This window comes from Mustela nivalis (genome assembly GCF_964662115.1).
Source record: "Mustela nivalis genome assembly, chromosome: 3".
NCBI lineage: Eukaryota > Metazoa > Chordata > Mammalia > Carnivora > Mustelidae > Mustela > Mustela nivalis.
The window spans coordinates 38,898,584-38,918,333 of record NC_139022.1 but is presented as its reverse complement, the minus strand read 5'-3'; the positions used below and the strand labels follow the sequence as shown (position 1 = coordinate 38,918,333).

The 19,750-nt window shown below is 46.6% G+C and overlaps 1 protein-coding gene and 1 long non-coding RNA gene across 4 annotated transcripts in view; both read right to left on the bottom strand.

Annotated features, from left to right (window-relative positions):
• The window catches only part of TNFAIP8 (TNF alpha induced protein 8), a 114,942-nt gene that overhangs the window by 54,769 nt on the left and 40,423 nt on the right, over positions 1 to 19,750 (bottom strand). Inside the window, exon 1 of one of the 3 annotated variants that reach the window (XM_082724157.1) lies at positions 7,487 to 8,218. The exons of the other annotated variants lie outside the window; for them this stretch is intronic. Coding sequence (XP_082580283.1) covers positions 7,487 to 7,499 — 13 coding nt within the window. The 5' untranslated portion in view covers positions 7,500 to 8,218. Of the gene's footprint in view, positions 1 to 7,486; positions 8,219 to 19,750 lie in introns of those variants that run through there. 3 annotated transcript variants of the gene reach the window in all.
• The window catches only part of LOC309861347, a 31,830-nt gene continuing 23,510 nt past the window's right edge, over positions 11,431 to 19,750 (bottom strand). Inside the window, exon 3 of the long non-coding RNA XR_014309889.1 lies at positions 11,431 to 19,713. This is a non-coding gene — a long non-coding RNA (uncharacterized lncRNA). The remainder of the gene's footprint in view (positions 19,714 to 19,750) is intronic.

The following is a 19,750-nucleotide window of genomic DNA, read 5'->3' as shown; positions in this document are numbered from 1 at the left end:
AAGCAAAATGACAAAGGGCTCATATCTGTAACATCTGACATTTCTGAGGCTGAGCAAACATCCATGACAGCTGAAGTTCGCTGATTCATAGCCCAGGAATCCACACACTGGTAGCCTTAGGACTGAGTCCAGCCATGGAAGGATTTCTTGGATTGGATAAACTTTGTTTTTCATCTCAATGTCAATGCCTGGGGATGGGACCTGTTCTCTCCAAGTCAGCCCCAGGTGTCATAACCTGAACTGTTCGTAGAAAGCAATATTTTCACATTCCCGTTTCCTACCTGGTTCTAGCAGACATTTGAGTTTGGGACCTCTGGTTTATCCAGACTGACACGGAACACAAACAAACCATTTCTCTCTCATTAGGTAGAGCTCCAGAACCGACCGTTTGGTGCTGGGTAATTGAGCAACGAGAGCACGAAAAACCGAAAAACCACAACTGTGTGCAATACCCCTTGTAATCAGACTTACCAAAACAGGAGACCAAAAAAAACAACAAAAAAAAGTACAGCGAAGCTTGCGGGTCCCAACATAAGCCACGTGACCACAGCTTTGAAACCATATTTCAACAGAAGTATCGGCCAGCAATGGTCACCATCCGATCTCGCCCTGCGTCCTCGGCTCCCGCAAGACCCCTGCCATCTGGAACGTCACAGAACACAAGCCTGGCAGCCAGCATCCAAGCCAGGCCTGGCAAAAGAAACAACGCCTCTATTCAGGGGATCTGTAGTAGGCAACTAACACGCAAGTTGGAGCCTTTTGCATCCAGCCCTGAGTCAGACCAGCTGCTTGGTAGCTCCTGAGGACACCTGCAGGACGCAATGCAGAAACTGCCGTCTCCCATGTGTCTGTATGCCCTGGCCCAGGGGCACCCCGACCCTGCACCCCTCCACAGTTCCACATGATGCCTCCCATCACAGCCCACGCGGAACCCAAGAACCAGAAGGCGAGGGCTTCGGGGAAGCTTTGCAAGTCCTCTTGTTCAATCTCAGCTCAGGCTTGCTCATCGAGGAGAGATCAGGCCCCGGAAGTTGATACGGCACGTCCAGAGCTCATCATGCAAGTGTCTTTATGGGTACTAGAACCTCCATCTCGAAGACCTCCGCTGTGGAAGCAGCCCCCTGTGATAGAGCATCATGCCTTTAAAGACGCCTGCATCCTTCTGGAGCCTAACCCAGTGTCTTGCACTGGATTTCTGCCACACCCACAGGTGCAGTCTGGCTCACTCAAGGTCATCATCAGGGTTTGGGTCAAAGCCCACCCAAAATAAAAGCCTCCTTGGCCCTGCCTGGCCTTCTGTGTGTCTAGTCCCATCACGGATGTAGCAGGAATACTGGCTGGCTGGGGACAGGGCTCTGGAGTTTGGAATTCCATTCGCCACTCATGGAGGTCATGTACAAAGATGAATACCTACCTCTTTTCTTTCCCTTAAGATTTATTTATTTATTTGACAGAGAGAGAGGGCACAAGCAGGGGGAGCCGCTCAGAGGGAGAAACAGGCACCCCGCTGAGCAAGGAGCCCGATGTGGGACTTGATCCTAGGGTCCTGGGATCATGACCTGAGACGAAGGCAGACTGAGCCCCAAAAGTGATTTTTCTTTGTACACTGTGCCTTTTTTCTCCCCCTGGAGCCCTTGTATGTTGCCCTAGTCCCTTCTCCTGACCTTGATGGCCATTCTCCTAGAGGGATCATCTAAAATAAACAAAATAACATCCTGTATGACTGACTGCCCCGTTTTGTTTATTCGTATGCAGTTTCAAAACAAAATCTACATTATCCAGAGTCCAGTAATATCAGTTGAAATAGATAAAATAACCAGATATGACAATTACGCTCATGTCTATAAAACATAAGGGGTATTCTTTACAGGAACAAATGGCCTCATTACATTGTCTTAAAAGAAAAACTATATTGGACTTCAGTGTTTTATGGGGACACATAATTACCATAGATGGAAGGGCTGCCTATAATTAATTTTCTCTAGTTCTTATTCTCATTGTTCAGCGCTTACAAGACCAGGTCTATGACACTTTGGGGATGCCTTATTGACCTGAGAATTTCCATTCCTGATCGGCAGTGCTGTTGGGGTTCAAGGAGGGTATGTCATTGTTCTCCCTGACAGCATCTGTGTCACTGTCATGGGGTTGGGGGACGGGCACTGGGAATCCAATATGGAGGGTTCCAGTCACTGTATTATTATACTGTGGCCAGTCATCAAATAAGAAGCAACAGGGGAAAATAAACAAAAAAGAAAATAGCACAGCAAAAGGAAGTCTGTTCAGGAGACAATGGGGGCCCACTCAAGGTCCCTCCTATCCACCCTGCTTGGGGGGCAGTGTGCTATTTGAGGGAGACATGGAGTCCATCCCTAACTCTCAGGTTTACCCTGACCATTCCACCTCAGGCACAGCAATCTTAGCTTCCTTGCCATAGAGTGACTGGTTGTTGTGTGTGTGTGTGTGTGTGTTTTAAGATTTTATTTATTTGTCAGAGAGAAAGAAAGAGAGCACAAACAGGGGGAGTGGCAGGCAGAGAAGAGGGAGGAGCAGGCTCCTCGCCTAGCAGGAAGTCTGATGCAGGACTCTATCCCAGGACCCTGGAATCATGATCTGAGCCAAAGGCAGGTAGATGGTTAACGGACTAGACATCCAGGTATCCCCAGTGACTGGTTTAGACAACCCAAACCTATGCCACTCACCACTCCCTTCTATAGCCAATAAAGTGGCTTAAGATTGGGCACTGAGACATGAAAAATTTGCTGGGACTTCTGGAAGAGGTCACTCACTCCTCTGATAGAGCTGCCAGAAGCCAGTTCTCTCTCTCTCTCCTGCTGGACAGTGTGTTGCGCACGTGAAATTAGCACTGCCGCAGACAGTTAACCACCATGAGAGAAACTGCATTGCTGAGGATGAAACTCAACCACAGAGGGCAGATTAGAAAGAAAATGGGTTCCTGACATCACTGAGCGGCTAAACCAAATCTCATTCCAGTTATGCAAGCTAATAAATTCTCTTTTGTATGAGCCGATCCAAACTGGGGTTTCTCTTTCTTGCATAATAAGAGCCATAAGTGACAGACCATTCTGGACAGCTAATGAGGAGCACGCTAGAGGACTTCTAATCTTGCCGCTGGCTTTACCACGTGCCCAGCCCCTAAAGGACAGCGGGTAAAGGAGGCCCAGAAAACACAGGTGACCAGTACTTGCTCCCCTGTTTCCTCAAGCTGGTTGCCTAACAAAGTCAGAAGACAGCCTGGAAACCCCCTCTCCTGCAGAGTCAAGTCCTGCCTGTCAGACAGCAGTGATAGCCAAGCACAGAGACCCAAGGGCGGGAGATGCTGAGCAACCTCAGTGATACAGACAGCGCAGAGGCTCTGAGGGACAGGACGTGGGTCCTCCACTCCCAGTATGGTGCTGCCCCACCATCCCTGACGGAACCTCCTGAGGGACTCGGGATGGGAACATCCTTGTCATGAGGGGGGTTTGCCTCCCTTGCAAAAACAGCAAGACTTGAAGGCAGGAAAAAGTAAAAGCACCCCCAGGAGCGCCCACTCACCTAAAGACCCAAATGAAAGGATCCCAGAGAACTGTGCCCTCAGGCTCCAGGGAAAAATAAAGGATTCAGGTGCTGACGGGGCGATGAATTCCTGAGGATACAAATCAAAGCTGATCCTCATAGTCTGAGGTAGTGGGATTTCAGAGCTCACTTTACAAAAACACAAATGGACATATGAAATCACCTTGGTTGGCAAAAAAATAAATAAAAAGGGGCACCTGGGTGGCTCAGTTGGTTAAACGGCTGCCTTTGGCTCAGGTCATGATCCCAGGGTCTTGGGATCAAGCCCCACAGTGGGCTTCCTGCTCGACGGGGAACCTGCTTCTCCCTCTCCCTCTGCCTGCAGCTCTGCCTACTTGTGCTCTTGCTCTCTTTCTCTCTGTCAAACAAATAAATTTTTAAAAAGAAGAAAGAAAAAAGAGAGAAAGTATTATATAAACAAATGTATGTGCCAGTAAGATGATGTAGACTTCACATTACCTCTACTAGGAGCTTTGCTTTGGAAGAAAGGGAAGGAAGGAGCAAGAGAAAGTCCTGAGTTAGTTTTCTGCACAGGATGGGACCGTCCTGGTGCCAGGACCCCCTGTGACTCCATCCACAGGATCCAGGCTGTGTGTGATGGAGAGGAGACTGTGCAGGTTCTCCTGTACACAGAGCACTCGTCTGACTTTCCTCAGAAAGTGAGATTAGGGGATCTGGCTCATGTCCAGAGGACAATAGTCATAAGATCTAAAGAAGGTGGAAGGGAGGGGGGACTTGAACAGGCTCACAGTAAAGAAAGAAAATGAAGCCCGTTGGGTAAAACTGTCCAGGTCCAGCTGTATTTGGTGACAGCAAGGGGCTCTCTCCTCACCTGGTGATCCTATTTTCAAATTCTTTTTTTTTTTTTTTTTTAAGATTTTATTTATTTATTTGGAGGGGGGAAGGAGAGAAAATCCGTCTCCCCATGATCCTCAGATCATGCCCTGAGCCATGGACACTTAACTGAGCCACCCAAATGCCCCTATTTTCAAAATCATTTTAAATAACTTGCATTATTCAACCTTACTACCTCTCATGACAAGAACTGTGATCTACCCCTGTAAGTCCTAAAAATCTTGCATTTGCTATATCCAAGTAACCGCACAATGAACGTAGGGAGCCTTCATGAGACTATAGGTTTAGGGGTTTAACTGAGGGCAAAACCCAAAGAATTTACCTCCATACCAAAATGAAGGAAGGCGCTTTTTGGCAGAGGAGTCCTCTGAAAGAAGAGGTCTCCTCCTCTCTGTGTGTACGGTGGTCATCCCGAGGGAAGGACCAGGATGAACCGTGCTGACACACAGCTGTTGAGAGGACCCCACAGTGCCAGGCTATTTCAGGACCACTGCACTTACAAGCCTGAGCCTCAATGGGGTCATGCATCCTCACCGGGGCAGGCTAGGTCGGCAGGAATAACATGGGTTAGAAAGCACGTTCTCATCCCCCCTCAGGCCCCATGATGCTGACTAACCACAGACATCTGACCTGATTTCTTTGTCCTAAGTTTCATTTATCAAATGATGTTACACTAGATTAGATGGCTTCTCCTTTCATGTCAAATGTCAAATTCATTTTAAACTGTCACCATGGCCCAAGCTGATCTGGCCCCTTCCCATCTCTCTGGCTCGTCTTTCCTCTGATCAGTCCCCTTGCAGTTTTGGGAACACACTAGGACCATTCCCACCCCAGGACCTTTGTATCTTCTTGCCCTCTGCCAGGAATGCTCCTCTCCAGAATATGCATCACCTGTCTGGCTTCCTCACACCTTTAGGAGAGACTAATATCACAATTTCTCAAACTAGTCTCACAGTCTCCTCAGTGAGGACACACAATTGCAAATCCTCCCTCCGCCTCCACCACCCACAGAATGGACAACAATACTTATCCCCCATTTTAGACATTATTTTTTTTTTCCTCCCTTGCACTTACTTAACAGAATCCCTCCTATTCTGTTTTTTACTTCTTTGTTTATTGTCCATCTTTCCCACTAGAATGTCAGTGCTCCAAGGGCAGGGATTTCTTGAGTTCCTTATTTTAGTTTTTTTTTTTTTTTTTTCTTATGAACAGGGCTCTCTATCTTCTCTTATCACTGGTATATCCCCAGCACCCGGAAGAGAGCCTGACAGGTAACAGGAACTGAGGAAGTTTTGCTGAATGGATGCAAGGGGAGGATGGGTGGGGTAGAGCCCTCTACAGCATCTTCCAGCTCTGAGGTCTGTGCGCTGTGGTGCTTCTCGTGGGAGGGCTCTCCTCCCCACCACTGTACCAGGATGGACTCCACGACCTCCAAACATTGTCTGTGAGAAATGCTTTCTATTGGGATTCAGTTCTATTTTCTAGAGTCAAAATTAATATCATTGGGGGGGCGCACAATTACATCCATCTCCCCTAATTCCTTATTGTAAAATTCCTAGGGAAAACAGAAGTGAGCTTCCCCTACCGCTAAGATACCACATTATTTAACCTCAAGTGAAAAGAGGTTAGCAGGTGCATTTCCGCCGGCTCCACTAGATGGCAACATGGTCAGCGTCCACAGGTATCCAGGCGTGAAATTTACTAGCAACACATGCAGGAGAGCAGCTCCCACAAGCCTCTCCTGTCCTCTTCCACACACAGCCCTGGCCTCTTCTCCCCTGGTAGCCTGGTGATTTTCAACCACTAATTTACAATCTGTTCTCATATGGTTCACGCTTGCTCACTGAATACATCTGACTTACCACTCCAGCCTTGGAAGCTTTGTGTATGCTGCTTCCTTCTGCCCAAGTGCAATACTTACCTCCTTTTGAAACTCCCTCTCTTGCCCCCCCCCACCCCCACCCAAACTCACTTCTTCCAGGAAACCTTCCCAACCAAACCTGGCTCTGATCCCAACTGCACGGATGTCGTGAGCTACAGTCACAGGCATATAGCCATTTTCATATATTTGGTAGAAGGTGCCTGGATACATATGTAAAGAAAGCAGACAGAGAATCACACACACACAGCTCTAGGCATCTGGTGAGCAAATGTACATTTACCATAAATGATGTGCAGGTGACCACTTTACATACCAAAAAAAAAAAAGAAGAAGAAGAAGAAGAACAAGTCATGGCTCTAGGAAATTGCATTGGCTGCCAAGGTTCAATTAATGGGCTAAGAAACTAGATATACTGATGCTTAGCTACGTCTTCTAGTTCCTAACCCCCTCCTTGTATTCAGCCGAAGCTCCAGAAAGTCTTTTGAGCAAATTTTAGAGGAACTTCAACAAATATCTGGCATAGAGTTGAAAAAGTGTGTAAAATCCTTACATAACTTTAAGGGCTATTTAAATTGTTTTATTTCCATGCTCAAGAAGTTTTCCAATTTACCTCAAAAATGAAACTGAGTCTACTTGTAGAAGCTTTAACTATGGCTGAAAACAAGCCCAAGACACGTTTTAAAAGTACAAAGGCCCATATACCTGTTGAGTGAAACTGTTTATTGGCTGTTAGAGAGAACAGTATTCTGACCAACATCTATACAACAGGAGACGAAAAATAAAATGTCCCTGTGTTCACAGGTAGTGCCAGACGTGCCGGGACCCAGAGACATCTCACAGTTAACAAAGACATGGGAAATGTAAAAAGGTGAAACTTTAAGTGAAACAGCTCTCCAATCTTACCAGAGTCCCATTTCTGAAGCATTTTGATCCTTCATTTGTTTACAGAGAAACAATCGACATGCACATTTCGGATGCCATTTTTTCCAACCACCCTATTCTACCTCCCTCAGCTTAACGCCAGGTCCCCACACCCAGTCACAGAAAAAGAAAAGCGGTGATTTGTTTGACACAACCACTTTAAAGCCGTGACCAAATGTTACTCCCTTGCAGACAGCAACACCGTGTCACTGAGTCATTGGAACGTGAGTCTGAGGCTCCATTCGAACTCACCGAGTTTCAGCATTTTTTCCCCCGTCCTCGGTCAGGAGGACAGCTTTGGGTTGTCTTGGTTGTCACACAGCCAGGAGGAATGGACACGGCCACTTTGTTGATACCGATTCTATGGTAACTGTGTCGCCTTCAGGAAGAAGTCAATCTTCCCCGAGAATAATTCCCAAGAATTTATACCATCCTTAAAAAAAAAAATCCACCGTACGCTTCGCGAGCACACAGAAGACACTGGTCAAGAGTCACTTTAAAAGTTGTCTTGCTGGGGTGCCTGGGTGGCTCAGTGGGTTAAAGCCTCTGCCTTCGGCTCAGGTCTTGATCCCAGGGTCCTGGGATCGAGCCCCGCATCAGGCTCTCTGCTCAGCAGGGAACCTGCTTCCTCCTCTCTCTGACTCTCCCTCTCTGCCTACTTGTAATCTCTGTCAAATAAATAAATAAAAATTAAAAAAAAAAAAAGTTGTCTTGCTTGTTATTCTGGGAGCTGGGTTTCGTCACCTGTAGTGGAATGCATTAGGTAGCCTTTAATTGTGAATCCAGAGAGGTCCCCATTTCCACAATGGGGAGAGCCCGCACTTGCCGCCTGTAAGTGCCGCCTGTAAATGCTCCACAGAAACACAGGGATTACCTGTGATTGGCGAACAGGAGATGTTTTCAAAATCAAGCAGAAACAGGAAGTCTTAACGTTTCAACATGTTAGAAAAGAGGAGCCGATACTTAAAAAAAAAAAAAAAAAAAAAAAAGGAGCAGCTCCAATCATAGATGCTGCCTGGGGGGGAAAAAATCAAAAAAGCTCTTCATTCCTACCTGGCCAGTATAAACATGAATGTCTATTAATAGTAACTACTGCTCAGAGGTATTCTTGTTCTCAGGAGAAGCAGAGAACAGAGTTTGGACAATGTTGCGACTGAAAACCATTAGCCTTTCACTTCTGAAAAGAGTGTAAAGTCTTTATAAAGAATGTGACTGTATCCAGGCATACACAATACACCCAGGTCCTTATAGAAGGATCTATGTGCATATATGATCCAATTATCTCTTCAGATGCTTGTTGATTTGCCTGAGCATTTGGCAGTCATCGGCACCCACAAACTGTTCCCTTATCCATCCCCACCGGGGCAAGCTTCTACCAGTCCGGCAAGGACCACTTCCACAGGCACTGCCTCTGTGAAGACCTTGAGTGTCCCAACCAGCTAGATAAGATCTCACCTTCTTCCTTTAGCCCCCTCTGGCACCTCCCTTGAACCTCCCTGGAAAGACTTTCTGGGTACCTATCACAGCTGTCCATAAATGACCTTTACTGGCCTATCCGTCTCATCCCAAACTACACAGTAAGTTTCTTGACTTTATTTTTATTCTCTGTAGCAATGATACTGTCCTAAGGCTACCAAGTACGTGGCAAGAAAAGATACCAAGTAGAAAGCAAAGGACAAATACTCTGGAGTCCGTCCTGGTTCACATTCCAGCGACACCACTTCCTGGTTTTATAAAATTGCAAATTATGTCACCTCTCTGAGCAATTTTATTCTCTAGACAATTGCAAATAGCACCATCATCGGCCTCATAGAATTGCTGTCAGGATGTGAAGGGGACAACGGGAAGCAAATTACACCTTGCCTAATGCACATGGCAGGCTCAAGGAGCAATGAGCATTACTGTCGATCTGAATTATAAACCAAATGCCTACTACTTATTCTGGGAGAAGATGGAAAGAGACACCAGACACACATCAATTTACAGATACGTTATCATTTCTTATGGTCTTCAGACTACATTATCGTGTGACTGACTCATGACGGTTCGAAGCTTACACCCGAGAAAGCATCCTTCCGCATTCCCTGTGTGATGTCCCCAAATTCTCCCTGGCCCCTTCGTGCTGTGACAATCCCATCAGAGACTAAAGGTCATAGGAGCTGCTGAGAGACTACATGCCTCCTCTTGGAAGGACAAGATTCTGAATCCTGTGACTTTGCGAACCCTAACCCATTGGCTGGAGGGGCTGGAGCTACACTGTGTAGACCTGGGAAGGGAAGAATGAAGGAGGAGGCCTACAGCATCACAGAAAACAGTCGCCAACATGGCAGCATGGCCTTCGCACACGCTCCAGACCTTGTGGCCTGGCAGGGCCCTTGCACACACTCCAGGCCTCGTGGTCTGGTGACCGAGGCACCGGTCCAGATTTAACTTTGCTATGGCATGCAGAAATGCAGCTGGCTATCTTTTCTGGGGAGCACAGCTCAGCACCCCAATCCCCCAATCCCCCACTTCTGACACTGCTAATGATTAGAAGCCATCTTCTATGGTATTTCTTCACCATCTGCTGGACTCTGGAACACCAGAGTCTTCTCGTCCGTGTATATGTGCTCCAGGTTATCTAGGCACTGTCACTAATATCATCTCACGGTCCCCACACCCAGGGCAAGTGGGTGGCCATCCCAGTTTCCACAAACACTGGCAGAGCCAACAGGACATTGCAAGCCCTGCCCTCCCAGAACTACCTCCTGGGCGCACACTCTCTCTGGCCTAGTTTCATCAACTGTGTATCACGTACCTCAAGAAAAATACTGCCTGACAGTTACCCACATCCTTATCGGCTGCACATTCAACAAAATCACCACAGCAATCATGAAATTTGTGCCTGCATGAGAAAGATACCTGCATCTGTGTACTTTATCTGATTTTATAGCCTTAGAGACGGAACTGGAGATGGCTTCAAAACACCTTGACCTTCCCGCCCTGGCATTTCCAAGATGCTTCCTAGTCCCTGGGGTACGCTGCCCCGGCCACCAAGAAGAGGGATGATCCTCCTCCCCTTTGGGTCTCTCCAGACCTCCTCTCCTCTGTTTCCTCCAGCCACCTCAACTCTTTCAGTGGCCTCCCCAAAACCATGGCCCCCACCACAGCCTCTTCCTCAACTGGAGTTGTTTCTCTGTGTCCCTCTGTTCTTCTTCTTCATCTTCTTCTTCTTCTTCTTTTTTTTTTTTTTAATTTTATTTATTTATTTGACAGAGATCACAAGTAGGCAGAGAGGCAGGCAGGCAGAGAGAGAGGTGGAAGCAGGTTCCCTGCTGAGCAGAGAGCCCCATGTGGGGCCCGTTCCCAGGACCCTGGGATCACAACCTGAGCCAAAAGCAGAGGTTTTAACCCACTGAGCCACCCAGGTGCCCCTCTCTGCTCTTCTTCAAGGACGAAGAAGTCATGGGCAGAGCTTAGAAGAAAGTGGGCTGACTGGGAATCATTCCAGAAGAATCAGTGCCTGAGTTTGGCAAGGTGCTCCAAAAGATCTCACAGATGCTGCCCCAGAGACAGCAGGTGGTCAGACCCACCCTCTCTCACCAGGGAGGCTCGGTGTTGGCTGAGAAGCAAATGGTTCGTGCCCAGACCTGGGTGGGAAAATCCCACTGGTGTCAGGCACCCTCTCAATCCCAGGAAACATGCATGATGCTCTCCCCACATTCATTTAGTCCTCACTGAAACCCCGGGAGGTGCACGCTGTGATTCCCAGGTTACAGGTGATAAGCATGACTTCTGCATACCTAAGGCACCTGCTCAGTGCAAATGCCAGCCTAGGAACCCAGGTCTGGCTTGCCCTGACCCTGTTGGCTTTCCTCTCTTCATATCATATTCACCAGTGTCCTTGGCTGACCAGACAGAAAGCACCAACAGCCCAAGTGTCTAGAAAATAAAAGGAACACCTGGCAACCCACCTTTCAAAGCCAAGAGAGCAGTGGGTGAGACAGTGAGTTGGAGCCTGGGGTGGGTGGAGGGCTGGCCAGCGCTGGCATCAGAGACAGGACTTGGGGCGGCGGTGGGGGCGTGACTTCTCAGATCTGTTCCCGTGTCAGCTGCTGTTCTCAGCCTCCCCCGAAAACGGGCTGCACAAATTAATAAGCATGGGGATGGCAGACCTTTCTATCATATCGTATGTGTTTCTAAGTTTCAAGCATAAATTTTATACAATGCAACTCAGAGCCCCTCCCCCCACCAGACAGGACCATCTTCCCCCTTTCTTTCTTTCTTTTAAAAATTTTTTTCTTTTTTTTTATAAGTTTTTTTTTTAAGAATTTATTTATTTATTTGACAGAGAGAGATCACAAGTAGGCAGAGAGGCAGGCAGAGAGAGAGAGAGAGAGGGGAGGAAGCAGGCTCCCTGCTGAGTAGAGAGCCCGGTGCGGGACTCGATCCCAGGACCCCGAGAACATGACCTGAGCCGAAGGCAGCGGCTTAACCCACTGAGCCACCCAGGCGCCCCACCTTTCTTTCTTAAAATTCACATAACCTCAGTGTTGGCAGGACCTCAGATATCCAACCTTGTTGCACAAGCAAGGGAAATAAAGTAGCCCAAGGAAGCCCAAAGTGTGCCCCAAATCACATTGCTAGCTGGTGAAACCGTGCAGCTGCAGTGATGACCAGATCCTAGGACTCCAGAAGGAGCATTTATGTCTGTCTTCCTCAGACACAGGCTCCAAGCTCTCTTCACACCCGCACCACCAATGAAAACACTAGATCAGCATTTATAAGGCAAAAAACACAAAACCACCGAGCATCTGCTCTAATAAATATGCTGGCACTCGAAATGTGGTTTACTTTCTGCTGAACTGAATAGAAATGGAATCCTGACACTTTCTAGCATTCTTCCATTGCAAACCTCCCTGTGAAACCGAGTGTAAGCCCGAGCGAGGGAACACTAAACTAATTAAACTTTCCATTTGCCAAGAAAAACTCTCCAATTGCACAGTCAATTTCTCTATAAATTTCTAGAATTTCTAGTTAATATACAACATATGATATTTCCCAAGCTGAATTCCTCCGCATCCCTCCCCTGCCAAAGCCCATTATTCTTCTCTGTGTTTTAACCTCTCTGGCTTCCACTACCACCCTGTCCGTGGTCACTGTGGATTTCTCTCCCGGCCTGGATGGTCATTCATTCACCAAGTCTCACCGCCTGCCTGCTGTGCTTCCGCTGTTCTCCTTCTCATTTGGATTCTGTGAAACCCTTCCCTTTAGAGGTGGCACAAAGTGGTTTCTTGAAAAGACAACTTTCCAGGGAATGCCAGCAAGCTGTTCTACTGGTTCTTCCTTCTTTAGAGGATAGAAAGCTTTGTCGAAATGCAGAGTTTTGGCTTTTTTTAAAAAAAGATTTTATTTATTTGCCAGAGAGAGAGAGAGAGAGAAACACAGGGAAGGGGAGCAGCGGAGGCAGAGGGAGAAACAGGCTCCCCATTGACCAGGGAGCCCAGTGCAGGGCTGGAAACCAGGACCCTGAGATCATGACCTGAGCCAAAGGCAGACGCTTAACTGACTGAGCCACCCAGATGTCCCGGTCATTATGGTTATTTCCAAACCTAAAGTAAAAAAAAAACAAAGCAAAGCAAAACAAAACAAAAACCCCAAAACATAACTTTCTGAAACTTTTCTGTTTAGAGAATCATCAGAAACGACAGCATATCTTGAGTAAAGTTTCTCAGATTTTTCTCTTCAGGAAAAACACCTATCAGGTTTGACCATTTGCAGGGAGGCTTCTCTAGGGCCCCGTATCTCACCCACCCATTAGTCATACAGACCAGAAACCTCAGTGTCACTGTGGCCCCTCGCTCCCCTGCCCGCCCCCAAACCCTCCTGTTTCCCCACCTCTGAAATGCCCCTTCTGCCTCCCTCATCACTAACCTCCAGCCAGGCTGCATCCTCGGGCCGGAACGGCTCCTTCCACTTAGCTGCTTTCCCAGGACATTGTCTCAAAGTGTGACTCTGTCACCTAACACCACCATCTGTGCCTAGATCTGAGTTTAAAACAGGCTTCCACATCCTCATTCACATGCCATCCTCTGCACGGGACTCAGGGTACCCCCCAGTCCCGGCCACAGCCAGCTTCCTACTGTCCTCCCTCTGGACCTCCGCTCACCCGCACTCCCCGGCCTCTCATGTCCTTTCCACAATTCTCAGTCACAGACCACAGCCAGTGTCCCGAGGCTCAGCTCACACAAGGCCGGCAGGATGCTGGTAGCCAGAGGCCAGCTCTCACTCCTGACTCCCTATACCGCTTGGAAGCTTTTGCCTAGCATTTAGCACATTTTGCTCCACAGGACAGCCACTGTTGTCCCCATTTCCTCCTCTGTACTCCACTGTACCCTCGCAGATGACAGGGAGGCTACTCCATTCATTTGATAGCCTCTACCTGTATTTATCCAGTACCTACTGCCTGCTCCAGTACCTACTGCCTGCCTACTGATTTAGATGCCGGAACAGAGTGTGAAGGAAAATACAAGGTTGCCTGAGCTATGAAATTAACATTCGATGGGGGAAAGAGACAGCACCCAACAAAACATAAATAATTGAAGGACAGATGGTGAGAGGTGCCAGACTGGAAATGAACAGGGAACAGTGACGGAGCCCACTCTGGCAGAGGTGGCATAGGAGTGTGCCAAGAGCCAGAGGAAAAGCAGGCCAGGCGGTGGGAGGAACAGGTGCACCAGCCCAAGACGGGACAACTCAGCACGCTGCAGGGAAAGGAGCAGAAAGGGGGCCGGTGGGGCTGCATGCTGGAAGCACAGGAAAGAAGAGTGTGAGAAGCAGATGGGAGTCAGGCAAAGGCCAGAACAGATAGTGCTATATGGGACATGGTGAGAGGTTTATATGGTGAGAATGTAAAACAGGACGAATGTCTGGAAGGCAGAGTGGCAGAAAAGATCAAAACCTGAAAACTCTACATGTCCTTTGAACCACTTCCAGGAATACATCCAATGAAACAGGGACAAGTGTGGGCAGCTGTAGTCCAAGGGAGTTGTGTGGTGTTCTTATAATCATGCCGGAGACTGAAAGCAGCCTGAGTATCTGCCTGGGGGATGGGCTAAGTGAATTATAGCATGTCCGTATGTGATACAGTCTTTCAAACTGATCATGCCAAGTAATTAATAACAAGAGAACTCTTCGCAAAGCCTACAAAGCAACAGATAAAAGAAATTTTATTAAGTATCATATAATTTTTGTAGAGAAAAACTAGAGGTGTACATAAAAAGCCTGGAGTGATATTCTCCAAAGTTTTTTCCTGGATGGTAAAATTAAGGAGTACCTCCCCCCCACCACCATTTTTCATTCTTTTGGTTAAATGATAGTTGATAAATAAACTAGACAAGCATGTGATACTTGCGTAATAAACAACAACAAAAAGAAAGATTTTAAAAACCTTTGAGTAACAAGAAGGCATAGCAGGTTAGGTATCCTAGGAGGTCAAAAAATAAATAGAGGTGGCTGATCCAAAGATGGGCCAGGGCAAGCTTCTGTCTTTTCAGGGAATCTTCAAAGCCAAACAGAAAAACAAACCATAAAAACTCCCAAGAACTCAGGGCAGGAAGTGTGTCATTCCCTTCTTGTTATCCCTCTGACTCAGCACTGACTGTTGGCCCTTCTAAGCCTCGTCATGAAGAGGTTACAGATAGGAGTTTGAAGATGACAGAGCTGTGGAAACCTCACCCAGGAGCTCCCAGCCCTGCGGGGGATGTCTGAAACACAGACCCAAATCTTCCAAAGGGGAAAAAAAACCCTTCCCCATTCTCCTTTAGATTCATGACAGGGGAGACCGCGATATTCCTCAGTATATCCCTACAGGTTAAACACGATTTAAGTTCCTGTCTGTTCCTTTTAATCAGATCAGCTGCAGATAAGACACAAGCACGCTGCCAGTGGTGTTCCAGACTCCTTCCCAAACAGGTTTGAAAATGCAATCAACAGTTTGGACAAGTTCCGGCACGTTTCAGGGCACTCAGATCCTGGCTTACGCATGCCCACAGCAAAAAAACTCACTGCAGAGGCTCACACCACTACCAATCTACACCCTCCCCACCCCCCTGCCTTCCTGGGTCATGAGGGTGGTTTGCTTCCTCTTCACTATTTGGCCAGTCTCCCAAGCTCAGCCCTCCACTGCCATTCAAAGAGCACAGAGCACAGCTAGCAGACGTCATATACTTCTTTTAGTTTTTTTTTTTTTTTTTTAAATAACCCCCTGGAAACTACAGAGCTGCGAGAAACCCATATGCAGAACTATTCGACAAAACATAAATTTTCAGCTCTGGAAACCCTTCAGTTTGTAAGGCAAGGTAAATCAGAATCGGAATATGGTGACGATTACCATTCAGAGCTCCTGCCCTCCCACATTTAGTTAACGAATATTTATTGAGGTCTTACTGCCTTGTGGTAGCCCTGAAGATTCATGATAAACAAGGAGCCAGAGGTGGTCATGTGCATATAATAGGGTGATGGCGTGGGGGATGTGGAAGGAGGGAGGCAGACACTTCCAAGAAATTCCAACAGTCCAGCCCGCTGAGAACAGGTTATTAGGATCCTGTCTCTAAGGGCTGTTTAAAAGTTAAGACTTAATTAGAACTCCAGTACAGTATCTTAGGCAGAGGATGACACCATGAGATAGGCATTTGATGAAGACCAATGATAGCACAGGAAGCCAGACTGCTGTGGGGGTGGGATTGGGGGGACATCCCATCCACCCTTAAAGTAATCTAGATAAGAGGTGATAGAGGTGGCTTGATCTTGGTCGGTGGCAGTAGACAGTGACAAGCAGTGTGCAGATTCTACAGCTATTTCATATTGGCAATACTGATCACAGTGACATGGGATGGGGCATAGGGATGAGGTAGAGGGAGATGCCTTGTAGATTTTGGAATCGTCAATTGCATGATTCACTGGGAGGAGACTGGAAGAGAGGGTAAGTTCACCTCACTGCACAGTGAAATTGAGTTGCCTGTGGGACAGCAGCTGGACATGTAGGTCTAGAACCTGGACAAGAGATTGGGCTTGAAATATAAATTTAGACGTCACTGTCAGGGAGGAAATATGGAGGCTCAGGAATGAGTAGGAAGAGAGTGGAATCAGAAGAACAGCAGAAAAGTCAGACCAAGGCCAACATTTGAAGGGACAAACAAGAGGGACGGGGTCTGCAAAGGAGATGAAAGGGAACTGAGAAAGAAGCAAGAAGATAACCAGGAGAGCAGGTCATCAAGGAAGATGAATAGAACTTGTTATTGGATTTGCTGTGTAGCCCTGAGGGGAGGAGGAGAGGGACTCTCGTTCACCTAGGCTTTGGGATTAAAAGCTGTGTATCCCGTGTGCTGACTCAGAGGGGCAAATACAGGGGAGAAGCAGGTGTGGGGGGCCAGCGAGAGGGGGGGAAATGAACATTCCATCTCTAGAGGAAGTGTAAAACAGACAACAGCATAAATGAGCATGGGATCTAGGAAAGATGGATTAGGAGTCATTAGCTGGTATTCAGTATTGATTCCATGGGACTAGATAAAATCATCGAAACTCTCAATCCTGGCCACCCAGTACTAGAGTCAGGTAACAAAAACAAACAAGTGAAACAACATTTTAACAACGGATGTTCATGGTCTTCCCTGGGGAGTCTAGATTCATTAAAGAGGGCCTACCCACCCCTGCATTTTTTACAGACCAAGCCAGGTTAAGAATCATTGCCCAGGGCACCTGGGTGGCTCAGTTGGTTAAGGAACTGCCTTCGGCTAAGGTCATGATCCTGGAGTCCCAGGATCAAGTCCCACAGCAGGCCCTCTGCTTATCAGGAAGCCGGCTTCTCCCTCTGCCCCTCGCCCCTTTCATGCTCTCTCTCTCTCTCTCTCAAATAAATAAAATCTTAAAAAAAAAAAAAAAAAAAGAATCATTGCCCAGAGTGTGGAGAGGAGCCAAGGATGGAGCTAGGGCCCCTCAGAATGTAGAGAGCCTCCATGGGGGAGATTACTAATATAGGTGGAAAAGAGGAAGCGAAATCAAGAAGGCGTTTTAAGAAGCGGGAGGGATGGAAGATGCTGAATATGGCGGAGGCTCTTTAAAATGGAAAAGCGGCCATGGGATTGACTAAAAAGGAGGTCTCTGGTTTTGGAGAGTGGCGGGGAGAGAAAGGACACTGAGAAGGGGAGACTGTATTCAGACACAACTCTTTTGGGGTTTTCGCTACACTGGAAAAGCAGGGCAGAAGCCAGGGGGCTACTCTGGGGTAAGGAATTTTGCTTGTCATTTGCCTTTCCAGGCAGTGGATGAAAAGGCACCTTCTGATGCTGATGAGGGTGTTCCTAAGTGAGGAAAGCAGCTGATGTAGAAGAGGAGGAGGGATAATTGCAGGAGGGCTTCTAGAAGCCAGAGACAAAAAAAAAACCATTAGGCAGCCTAAACTCTTGAATCTGAAAGGCCCCTTCAAAGGCTGTGTCTTCACTCTTCACTTTTTGGGGGATGCAATAGGTCCTAAAAATTGCAGAACGGCTAGACTGGAAAGGACTTTAAAGAGCATCTGGTCACATGATCCTTCCAGGTCCACTTCTCACATTCCCGTGTCCTGTCCCATTAATGGTCTTCCTGATGATCCCCATTGGAAGGGAATTCCTAGAGTTCTTCACTCCATCCACCCCTACCTACCCTTCACCAGCCCATGGTGCATGAACTCTTTGGACACTTCTGAAATGAGCTAGAATCTGTTTTCCCACAGTTCGATCCACTGGCTCTGGTTACATGCCTTCAAGATACACAAAAGTTGTCTGCTCTCGCTTCTATGCCTTTTAAACATTTTCAGCTACAAACTCTCACCCCACCCTTTGCATCCTTTATTCCCTAAGCCAAATCAGTTCCTTTTACATACATGGACAAACAGGTCCTTGTTCTAGGAAATATCTAGATAGGGGCTACCAACTGACCTAGTTGGTCTTCAATATGATAAAGGTATAGAAAAACATACTGAGATAAAAGTTATACATACATACATACATACACACACACACACACACACACACGGATAATGCACAATAACACTAGTTTCTAAGAAACGAAAATGGCCCCAGACTATTTGTACTTCAAGATTTGGGCTGGATCTACTTGGTCCTTAATCACTTCTCATTGTTCTCTGGAATTGGGGTCAGAATAGGAAAATGATCCTATTCTGACCCCAATTCCAGAGAACAACATCCCCCCCCCCCAACACAGACAAACACACACACACCCCACATATGGTCACTCACTCAGACCCGCAGGTAGATGAATATTTTACCAATTATTATTAAGTACACTTGCTATGAAGCAAACTTTGACCAGTTCTCATGACAGTTGAATTTTTATTTAGTTTTTTAAAAGATTTTATTTACTTATTTGACAGAAAGGAAGAGAGAGAGCGAGAGAGGCAATACAAGCAGGGGGAGTAGGAGAGGGAGAAGCAGGCCTCCCACTGAGCAGGCAGCCCGAAGCTGGGCTCGATTCCAGGACGCTGGGATCATGACCTGAGCCGAAGGAAGAAGCCTACTGAATCAGACACCCAGGGGCCCCATGACACTTGAATTTTAGGGGGGGAAAAATCTCTATACCATAAGCATGGATTAGTTTCCTACATACTTCATACAACAAAACTTCAAAGGCAGAGGAAAGGCTTGAATGTTTACATATTCAAAGAGAACTTCCAAAAATGCAATTATAAATTAAGTGAAAATCACAGCTACAAAAACCAGGCTTGGATGAGGGAGTCATCACTAAAACTCTATGGAGAAACAGGATATTTTATCCTGATCCTACATTTGGAATATTCTTGCCAAATATCACATGAGCTGTTACTGTTCTAGCTTAATTTAAAACATTTCAACCAGTAGGTATAAAAGGAACACAGCACATAAGAGTATTGGCATAGTGCCCTCAGGTTACACTACACTAGGCTGAACAAATTTTATGGCTATTATACTAATTAAGGCAAAAATGCACATAGTGGGGCTTGAAATGTTTACTGAATGAATAAAGTACATTACATTGGAGTCACAGTTTATGCAATAGGAAAAAAAAAACTCAGGAGAAAACTGAAAAAGAATTATAATCCTAGATTCATACACACGAATTGAATTCTGGAACAAAAGCTTGATGCAGCTGATGGAACATTAAAGGTACCACCTGAAGTCTCTTTAAAGGAACAAATTAAAAAAAAAAAAATCCTCACTCAGCCACCTGCATAATATGACCAATGAATTCAGAGCAACTTCAAGAGCCCTAAATATTCACTTTCATCTGTTTTTGGAAACACAGTTTTGAGTATATGTAATATGTTATAGGCATACTCAGTATCGAAATTCAGTGCCTCAGCTGAATACTTTTTTTTTTTTAATATTTTACTTATTTCTTTCACACAGAGAGAGAGAGCAAAAGCAAGGGGCATAGCAGAGGGAGAAGGAGAAGCAGGCTCTCCACTGAGCAGAGAGCCTGATGTGGGGCTCCATCCCAGGG